The sequence below is a fragment of the Lathyrus oleraceus genome, chromosome 5 (genome assembly GCF_024323335.1).
Source record: "Lathyrus oleraceus cultivar Zhongwan6 chromosome 5, CAAS_Psat_ZW6_1.0, whole genome shotgun sequence".
In the NCBI taxonomy this organism is placed as follows: Eukaryota; Viridiplantae; Streptophyta; class Magnoliopsida; order Fabales; family Fabaceae; genus Lathyrus; species Lathyrus oleraceus.
Genome location: NC_066583.1, coordinates 601,863,136 through 601,874,813, shown reverse-complemented (window position 1 = coordinate 601,874,813; position 11,678 = coordinate 601,863,136). Strand labels below are relative to the sequence as shown.

General features: G+C 31.5%; 1 protein-coding gene across 1 annotated transcript; it reads left to right on the top strand.

The window, feature by feature from the left end:
- The first annotated feature begins 10,678 nt into the window (after nt 1-10,678).
- On the top strand, nt 10,679-11,555 carry LOC127086896 (transcription factor bHLH162). The gene is made up of 3 exons (XM_051027721.1): nt 10,679-10,858; nt 10,937-11,257; nt 11,356-11,555. The coding sequence occupies exons 1-3, from the start codon at nt 10,721-10,723 to the stop codon at nt 11,527-11,529; spliced, it is 633 nt and encodes a 210-aa protein (XP_050883678.1). The 5' UTR covers nt 10,679-10,720; the 3' UTR covers nt 11,530-11,555.
- The last annotated feature ends 123 nt before the right edge of the window (nt 11,556-11,678 follow it).

The following is an 11,678-nucleotide window of genomic DNA, read 5'->3' as shown; positions in this document are numbered from 1 at the left end:
ATCCCGTCGAGTACGACGGATGCGTAGGGGTGCTAATACCTTCCCTTCGCATAACCGACTCCCGATCCCATTCTCTTTGGTCGCGAGACCATGTCTTTTCCAGGTTTACTCTGAGCGTTTCCTTTCCCTCTTTGGGATAAATAACGCACGGTGGCGGCTCTGTTGTTCTTGTTTTCCCGCCGGTTTTTCGCGTAATGCGACATGTGTCATTTTGGATTTGTATTTTTTTTAATCAATGAATATTTGTGGTACAATGTTTCAGATTGAGAAATTAGAAAAATATACAATATTTCTGTTTCATGAATCTGCAAAATATGGTTATATATTCAGGAATATGGTTTTGTAAGTGGTTCTGTAATACAGGTGCAAACGACAATACAAGAAAAAACTTATCCCCTCGGTGTTTACATAAAACCGAGGTAATAACATTGAGATATTACCTCGATGTTTACATAAGACCGAGGTAATAACATTCAGCACGTCATCCAGTTCTGAAAATAATAAAAATGTTGATGTTGGCGATCGAACCCACAACCTTTTAATTTCTAACCTCGGTTTTAAAAACACTGAGGTGACAAGTGATTGTTTTTCATGTCGTCATTCGTTACCTCGTCTGTGTAACCGAGGTTAAATGCATTTCACGACCGACGTTAGATGTGTTATTTGTAGTAGTGATAACTTCTTTTTTATGTAACTTATTATTTTTATGTAATTTATGACATTTTTAAATTTTCTTTTCTTTCTTTTTCTTTTAAATCATAATCACCATTTACTACTTCATTTTGTTCTTTTTCAAAACATTTCATTCTCCTCAACTTTATCTTTTTAAAAACCCTTTAATTTGTAAGGCTCTCATATCTTTAAGACAAACTTGAATTTTTTTTTCTTTTAAAATTGACTTAGGGTTATAACTTTTCAAAAACAATTTTTTTATGATAAGGCTCAAAGGATTTGTCAAAGGTTCACACCTTCACAATGTAGGCTTTATGGTCAAGTAAGTTCCACTCAATAAGCAAAATAATGCATTGAATATATTCATTTCATTATATATATATATATATATATATATATATATATATATATATAATATATATATATATATATATATATATATATATATATATATATATATATATATATATATATATATATATATATATATATATATATATATATATATATATATATATATATATATATATATATAAAGAAGGATGCAAAATCAACATAGTTAAAATGCAATGTCTACTCTTGTTCATTTATGTAAAACATGAGTTATACTTTCTTTTCACTTATCTTATGCTTATGATTCTTGATTTACATTGACATGTTTTCATCAAACAAGTAATAAAGTCAATACTTTAAAGAAACAATTAATTTATGATCATGCTATTAGTTAAAAGATAATCACAATATTAATCATGAATGAGTCATTTCAAATAATAAATCTTTTATCATTCCATCATTCTTGATTTTGTCTTTGTCATAAGCTTTCATTCGTCTGTATTTCCCTTTTTCAAATCATTTAAACCATTTGCGGAAAAACAACTTCACACAAAAAACTTCAAATTTTTCAATACTTTCAAATAAGTACTTAATCAAATCATTCAAAGCAGTTAAAATATCACATGTGTTTTAGCGTGTAGGCTCAATTTTGATCTCATTTACATTGCACAATTGTCAAGCACAATAATAATAAAAATAATTTTTTTCCTTTCCTTTTAAATATGTTTTATTTTGTCTTTAAAGATTAGGATAAAATCGATATAATAAGGTTAACCCTATTTTTTCCAAAATTAATTAAATGTAATTGTTTTCTTAAACGAATATCACAAGGTGCTAATACATTCCCTATGCATAATCGGCTCTCAAACATAAATTTGGTTGTTAAGACCATCTCTTTGTTCATTAAGGGTTTAAGCAACATTTTCCCTTTTCAAATATATTGATGTTGACTTCATTATTTTTCGAGCAAACCTTGAATTATTAAATTGAAAGGGCTTAGGACCCCAACTAGAATCTCTCAACTATAAATTATTAAATCGAAAGGGCTTAGGACCCCATAGCTGAGAAGAGTGTTTCTCCCGAATCATGAAATTATCTAAAACATGTTTAGCCAAGGCCCATAACTCCCACTCTACAGACACCAAAATATTGACCATCTTACTCATATAAACCACATTAGAGTGGAACCAAGTAAACCTACTACCTAACAAGGGTTAATTCATCAACCTCGTCTCCTCATTAAAATCCCCAAACTCAAGAGATTCCACTAAAGTAATTCCCTGAGCCCCTACTCGCACACCCTTTCTCTCAAAAGGACAAAGAACTACAAATAAATCACCCATGACACACCAAGAAGAATTCAAGAACCGCCCACGCGCTCATATTAAGATATCCCACCACTACTACGCAAAACCCTTTTTATCTCGGTCGGAAAAGGGATTTTACTTCGGTTTCATACGAGAGGTAACGAAGGATGTCATGAAAACTTACCACTTTTTCCCTCGAGTATATTTCCACCGATGGGAAAATTTTATTGGTCATGCGTTCGATCCTCAATAACAGTATTTTAGTATTTTAAAAATTAAAAACTGCGCGCCACTATACCTCTCTGTTTATGTTAAAATCTGATATAGAAAGTAAGTATTTACCTCAATTTAAATTACTAGCCGGGGGGAAAACATATTTTTGACAACTATAATTTATTTTAAATTTTAATTTGACCCATTTTTTTTTCAACAAAACCTATATACACATTTTGTGACAGAATCATAATATTTTATTTTATAACAGAACATGACCTAATATACAAAGAATATCAAACTACATTGTTTACAAAAAAGTTAATAGAACCTAATATGCATATATCCAAAATGGTACACCAAGAAAACCTATATATATATTTGATAACAAAATCATAATGACAAAACCAAATACATATGTGTCACATAAAACCTATAAACATTATTTAAATCAACCATGAGAAACTAATGTTGTTGAAGTTCATAAAATATTAGGAAGCAATTGATCCAACATGAACGAATTTCATTTGTATCTTCTTATGGGAATGGTGTTGGGTTGTTAAACATCTATAATTTAAACAAAATTTTAATTAGGATAACCCTACAACAACAACATTAATGATTTTATCTCCACAAAAGCAACAACATAAACCTTTTAACATAAACTTTTTACTAGATAACAACAACAAAAACATTAATTTAAAAACTAACATAAATAATTTACATGCATATGGATAAAGTTAATACTTTAACTCATGAATAACTAATGTCACCGGAGAGAATATCCAACAGATATTTCATAACATATTACCCACACGAATATCTATTGGATTGTTTCCACATATACAAATAATTTTTATATAGTTATTAATACACACAAAGCACAAGTAATACATTAGAGAAAATAAAAGAATGTCAAAAAGTACAAGTAATACTTACTTTTGGGAAAATAACTTTGACTTTTTATTTCGTACATCACAAGACATTAGATTGTATCTCTCCATAGCTCTACATATTGGTAAAAATTAAACATGAATAAAGACTATTCAAAACTAAAGGTAAAATTTATTACAAATAATATCAATTACACGCTCAAAAAATCTTTTATCGTTGAATCAAGATCATAGTGTAACGAGCATAACATAGTTACATTATTTTGCTTGGGAAATATAATTATTAATGTGTATAAAATTGATTAATAATAGAAAACACAATTTCATATATACTGACGAATGGTTTAACGGTCCTATGTAACATCCTCTTTTTTCTTAAATGAACTTATTTGGTATGTACATCTGGACAATGTTTGGTCCTTATTGTTTAACTTGAATATTGAATAGGTCTAAGGAACAATACTTTGTTAAGTCTCTTTCAGCACACATCTAACACATGTAACTAAATGTCAACGCAAAACTCAAATCTTGATGTCAATCTTGACATTAAAAGTATTTTAGAATAACTAATATAAACTCAAATCACCATAAAGTATGTATTTACGTTCACATTCTACTATGGCTATATTCAACCAACTAGTACCTTACAAAATATCCAAATTACAACTCTTTCCAATTATATAAAATTGACTTGGTACACTTCTTCAGCATATCCTGTTCCTCCTAATGTATCCTCTACCACTCCTCCTGGATCAACCTCTCTTGCACCTCCTTGATCAACTTCTCCTGCTCCTCTTGATGTATCCTCTCCCACTCCTCCTGGGTCAACCTCTTCTGCACCTCATGGATCAATCTCTTCTACTCCTCATGATGCACACTCTCTCTTTCCTCCTTAGTCACTCTCTCCCGCACCTCCTGAGTCAACTTCTTCAACTCCTTTTCTAAGGCTTGTTGTATCTCTCACCCACCATTTGATTAAATATCTCTTTAATTTCTTTCTTACGCATTACTTTGTTATTATTTATTGATGATCCAAAAAATATCCTCAAGTCGGCACCTCTTCCAAGACCACATACATGCCCATCATGCCCCTTTGTTCCAATCGTTTCTACTAATATGTCTCGACGTTCTTGTGGAACAAATGTAGTGTCTTTGGATTTTTCAACCAGCAAATCCTACAACATAAATAAAAGCTCATATTTACCAAATTGAATTAGCTAAAATAAGTATTATGGAAATAGTATCTACTTACAATCTTTTTTGCAACTTCGAGTGTGTAGCCTATGATGTGAAGTCGCCACCTAGTCTTTGATGTTGTCTCTTCCATTTCTCATGGTGTGATGGTGTAGATGGGTTGTGATCAAGGCTTCAAGAAGAATCTCCCCATCTCTAGTTATTTTTTTCTTTAATAATTATTTATTCCAGTTTTTCATATCCTCTATGAGACGATCTATGTGGATAGATATTATTGTCATATTCTCCTTTCCTCTTTGGCTCTTAGCCAAAAATTGAAGAGTGTTGGGAGACTTGACAAACTTCTCCCAAGTATCCTTTCAAATAAATTTATACATCTTATATGGAGGCTTTAAGTTAACCTTTGGATGTGTGATATAATCACTTGTGAGTTGTGTCTTAAAGCCCCCTCAACGCTCACTAGCATATGAAATCCATTTCTTTTGGAGATTATTATAAAAATATTGTACTCGAGCCTGAAACAAACTTTGACGGTTTAAAAGTCACATGTCACAGCAAAGCAGTGAGTTGGACTCGTGAGCAGGTTCCCTATCCAGAAAGGTACAATAATAGTCATTCTGATATTGGACACCAAACCTGCACAATTCATGCCAAACCTTTTTGATGTGCGACTTCTTTTTCGATGCCCGCATCCAACCTTCCTATATCAGGTTAAGGAGAGGTGTTGATCGAGTCCCCTATCTATGTTTAAACAAGTATGACAATAAACCTATTACTTATCAAAAATCAACAAAGGCACCTAATGCATATGAACTATACTACTCATGGTACAAGTGGACTTTTATCAATAACACTAAAGAGGAAAACACTATTTCCATTTTTATCAACATAATCAAAATAAATTATCTCAGCATAATATATAAGCAATAAAAAACTCACAACAATAAAAGCTAACATTTTTTAAGTTATGTGCATGGATAAAGTGAGTTAGGTACCGAAAACGTGATGAAGAAGTCAATGATTGATGAAGCTTCGTTCGGGTTTGGTTGTCTTTCCTTTGTTTCAAGCTTTGCTAAATAGCGCAAATTGAGTTCAAAGGGAGGAAACATACGTGTATTAAAAGAGTTGATGTTGAAACACGTATGTGTGTTGAAAGAGATGATGTTTCTAAAATAATGATTTAATCTGAGTTTAAAAATACGTTAAGGCATTTTGATGAAGATGGAAATATCTTATGGTCACTTTCTTTAAGAGAAATATGTTTCGTTGGAGAATAGATGAAACAAGTGTTAAAAGATAAATGAAAAGTTAGAGTTTAGTTCTATGAATTATACTTATAAAAAACTTTCATGTTCGGTATTAGGACCAACCAAGAGAATAGAAAAATTTGAACTAAAATAAAAAGTGTCATATTATGAGCATTTCATGCAAATGATATTTCCCTTCAGTTGGGAAAACTAACAAAGGAAATAGACAAATTGAAATAATAATAATAATAATAATAATAATAATAATAATAATAATAATAATAATAAGGTCCAATTGAAACAATGGAACATTTAAGTAATTAATTGAACGAAATAATATATTTATTTGTTAATTTTTTTTTTGTATCAAGTATTTTTTTCATCAAACAAAGATTAATTTCGTAATTTAAAATAAATAAATAAAGGGAAAGGAACCAACTGAAATAATATTACGTTTGGTCCCTAAGCCAATTGAAAAATAAACAAAAATATGAACTAACTAGGATTCAAAGTGTGATACAACCATAAGAAGATTCCCCCACAAAGAACTACACAAAAACTCATATATTTCCCTAAGTTTAACCTCTATAATTGCTAACAAACAAAAATATCCAAATTAAAATCCTTGACCAACTCCCTCACATAATTGAAATCCTTATACTCTTACATTGAAAAACCAATAATCATTAAAATCCTTATGCTCCCTAACCCTCTTAACCAAAACATCTCACTCTTCTAACTGAACCAACTTCCTAATCACTAGAAAATCTTCTAAGAAAAAGAAAATCCATCCTCTATATACACTACTACAAATAATATATTTTTTATGTCTTTATTTTTTTATTAGTGTTTTTTTAATTTGTATAATCCCTCGGTTACATTGCCCAACTAAAAGATAATATATTTTTCATGAATTTTTCAGAATATGGCCCTTATATATATATATATATATATATATATATATATATATATATATATATATATATATAATATATATATATATATATATATATATATATATATATATATATATATATATATATATATATATATATATATATATATATATATATATATATATATATATATATATATATATATTTTAAATTTTAATTAATCTATTCCCTTGGTTTTTCCTAAAAATCAACATGTAAGTCATTTTGCATGAATTTCCTAGAGTATGACGCTTTTTAAAATTAATCTATTCCATCGATTTTCTCCAAAACCTAGCGCGTATGTTCTTTTGCATGAATACTTCACATAATAGACTCTAACTTTTCAGTTACCTATTAACACTCCTCGTTTCATCTTAAATAAACCTAGGCGATTTTCATCTTTATCAAACTCGGATCAATCATTTATTCTAACATCAAATCGAACATCAACTCTTCCAACTATCTCGAACGAATCTGCATCATCACATTATAGGTATGTAACCTACTTTATCACTAAAATATTGTTGGTGACCACTGTGATGTTGATAATTTGAGAAAATGGTATCACTGAACACTAAAATATAGATAAAAATGTTGTTTTTCTTGAATAGTTTTAGTTTCAGAAAATGATGTTACATACTTAAATATATGTTGAATGTGTGTTCACAATTTATTTGAGGTAGTAATGAAAAATGAATAAAATCTCCATCTGGTGTCACTTCATCATCACCAACCACTTCATAGTCTTGAAGCCTTGTTAGGAGTACTCTGGTTCTTTGAGGTCTCTGGCTTGTGCTAGCCACACCCTCTTGATTATCTGTTACGACTTCGACTCTATTATCATATTCGAATTCGAGTGTTGCTAGAGTGTCATTAACTGGAATTTCTTCATGCTCACTACTTTCTTCATCAACTTCATAGCACATTAATGGCTTGTTAGTTGCATCACCTGAATTCTAATCCCATGTAGAGTTCTCATCAAACACAATGTCTCGACTCATCGCAATCTTACTATTCATGGATTGAATAGCCTTTATGCTTCAGTCTTATGATACCCTACCAGAACCATAGGTTCACTTTTATCATCAAACTTCCTTCTTCTTGCATCACGAACATGCTTGTAGCAAATAGAGCCAAACACCTCCAGCTGACTCACTGATGGCCGTTTGTCACTCACACTTCTTCAGAAACCTTGTTCTCAGCTTCTTGGTAGGGTACTTGTTCAGAATATAAACAACAGCGGTGACTACTTCACCCATTAAGGATTTTGGCAGATTCTTCTTTCTAATATTCTATTATGTTAAGGCGTGTAAGGAGCAGTTACCTCGTGATCGATATCATATTTTGCACATAAATCTTCAAACATCTTATACGTGTATTCACCACCTTCATATGTTCGTAGAACTTTGATCTTCTTTTCACTCTATTTTTTGACAATCATCTTGAATCTCTTAAAAGTTTCAAATACTTCATTTTTGCGCTTGATCACATAGATCCAAAGATTTTGACTATACTCATAGACAAAGGAGACAAAGTACCTGTTTCTGCCAATGATATGATCTTCAAACGAGCCACGTACATTTGAATGTAATACTTCTAGTATGCAAGAGTACCTCATTGGCATAGTTGAAAAAAAGACTTTTTGGATTGCTTCCCTAATAAATAACCTTCACAGATTTTGTCGGGCATCTAAAGACTTGGTATACCAATTACCATATCTTGAGTAATCAGTTGATTAAGTGACCATAAATTCAAGTGGCCAAACCTCAAATGCCACAACCAACTATTATTGTGGTCGACAACTGTTTTGAGGCATTGTACCTCAATCGAAATGATCATGGTCTTAAATGTCATGTTCTTCTATAGATGAGATTTTAAGACCAGACTATTTTGGGTGTCAAACACTTCCAAGGCTCCATCTTCCATAAAAACGGAGAAACCTTATTTGACCAGTTGTCCAACACTTATCCGATTTCACTTCATTCCAGGTACATAGAGTACTTCTTTGATCATAGCTTTTGCTTCATTGCTCCTTTGAATAACTATGTTGTCAGTACTTTCTACTTACAATGAGCTATTATCTACAAGTTTGACCTTGCTCTTCTCTGACTCTTCGAAATCTGTCAATCACACTTTCCTACCAGTCTTGTAATTCGAGCAACCTGTGTCGAAGAACCGGATTTTGGAGTCGAGATGGTCATCTGCAACTGCAACCATAACCACCATATCTTCATAATCATCTAAATCTTTGGTGTGCAAGGTTTTCTCCTCCCTCCTTGCCTTTTGTCACTCTCTTGTCTTTCATGTACCTTCTTGGCCATGTGACCCCACTTTTCATTATAGCACTCCACACCTTTTTTCTCTTCTTTGTCTTTCTGATTGGAGTTTCCTTCTCCTCTTTTGGAGTATTTAAAATTCATATCATCTACCTTATGCTTTTGAAGGTTCGACTAAGACTTCTTACTCTGAGTCTTGTCTTCTTTGCCCTTGAACTTGTTGGAACCACCATATTTCTTCCATGTCTGAGCCAATAGTACTTGTACTGAATCTTGAAAACATTTCCTTTTGACAATCCTCATCTCATGTGCTTCCAATGAACAAACCAAATCTTTCAATTTCATGGTTTCAAGACTGTTGAATTCTTGAATGGCTACAATAACGTGATCAAGGTGAGAGGTCAATGTTTGCATTACCTTTTAAACTATCATATTATCAGTTAGGGTTTCACCACAACCTTTCATGATATGGACAAGATTATGCACCTTTGAGACATAATTTACAATCTTTTCTTCTTCTCCCATATGCAGTAATTCATACTTCCTTTGAAGCATATGTAATTTGACGACTTTAACCTTCTCACCTCCTTCTTCATACTTGACAAGAATATCCCATGCCTCATTCGCTGATTCAACATGAGAAATTCGATCAAAGTTTATCGTATCTACTGCAGATTGAATACAATATGCAGTCTTGCAATCTTTCTTCTTCGCATCCATGTGAATGACTCTCTGAGCGTCGGTTGCATTGTCATTAAGATCAGGGATGTCATTGTAGACCACTTCTAAGGTTTCATGAAAACTGAACAAATACTTCATCTACTTACTCCATCGGTTCCAATTATTGTCGTCAATAATTGGAAGAGAATTCAGAATGTCATTGGTATAATTCATCACTACAGCAACTGCGATTCATGATCCCTGAAAACATTGTCATTAACGTGAAGTTCTTGAAAACACGAACCAGAAGCTCTAGATACTAATTTATTAGTGCATGAGACACTTTGAGTGGGAGAAAAAACGAAAAAAAAATTAAAATAATTGTATTACTAAATACTATTTGAAACTGAACAAATTATATGTATATACACAACTATTTTACTTGTATAACTAAACTAACAAAAGCTACCCCTAACTAATTTAGGCTTGTACTACAACTTGAATTTACTAATTTAGGCTTGTACTACTACTTGAATTACACGAAAAGAGATAGGTGTAAAGTGCATGGATAAAACAAATCTAATATGTATGTTACTTTTTCATCACACCAATATGAATTCGGTTTGGTATAGCCACAAAAATATGCTGATAAAATTTAGTCATAAAGCAATAATTATTTAGAGAAAAATAAATGTAAATAAGAAAAAAGGAATATTCTAAAATCATGTAGAACTATCAATCTAATTGAACATCTAGCGACAGATCCAGATGGACGTGGACGCAATAGTTGACAAACTAAGTGTTCAAATTGAGTATTAGAAACAACAAAAGAGTGAAGAAGCGTGGGTGACGTGTATGTCCTGCCTTGCTTCTGTAAATTGTCCTATAAATCATATCATAATTATTAAATATAATAGTATATATGCATAAACAATTCACTTAACTTTCTCATCACAATCCTAATTAAGAAAATTTCAGAGTTGTTTTTCAATGGATCGCTATCAACAAATAGGTCAACCTAGTTCTTTACCAAAAGTAGAAAGAAAGGTTGTTGAGAAAAATAGAAGAAATAAGATGAAGAGTCTCTTTTCCAGCCTCAATTCTCTTTGCCCTAACTATAATCCCAAGGTGCATCCATCATCTCTTCTTGTAATAATTCATAATATTTATACTATATAATTTGTTGTTATTTTTCATTTCATGCAGGAAGCTTTACCATTACCAGATCAAATAGACGAAGCTATAAACTACATTAAGAGCTTAGAGACAAGTTTGAAATCGGCGAAGGAGAAGAAAGAAAGTTTAATTATAAACAAGAGATCGCGTAGTGGCTGTTCGAGTTCTTCAAGAGCAAAAATAGAGATTCATGAAAATGGTTCTTCTCTACAAGTTATTCTAACATGTGGGGTTGACGAACAGTTTATTTTCTGTGAAATTATGAGAATATTGCATGAAGATTACGTGGAGGTCATCTCTGCAAATTCTTCATTGGCAGGAGATTCAGTTATTCATGTTGTGCATGCAGAGGTATTGCAGTTGTTGTGACTAAGTTGAATTTTTATTCTAAACATTGAGAAACTTATGATTGATTTTTTTTCTTTAATGATTACTTTTTTTTTTTGTAGAATCCGCAATCAATGTTTCAATTTGGAGCAACCAAAGTTAGTGAGAGATTGAAAAGGTTTGTGAATGGATCTGAGAGAGAGGTGCAAATTGAGCCTCAGTTGTGGGATTTTGAGAATGGAAATGAGAGTTGGGATCTAAGTTCTATAGTAAACAAGAATTTACAATATTCTTAATGAAGAAGAAGAAGAGATACAACAAATGCAGTGCAGATTGTAACTAATTTAAGTGTAGTATATGAAAGCCTTTACATATATTGTAAGAAGAAAACTGAATTGAATTTGTTTTTATGAATCTAGAACAATATGTGTCATGGATTTTGAAA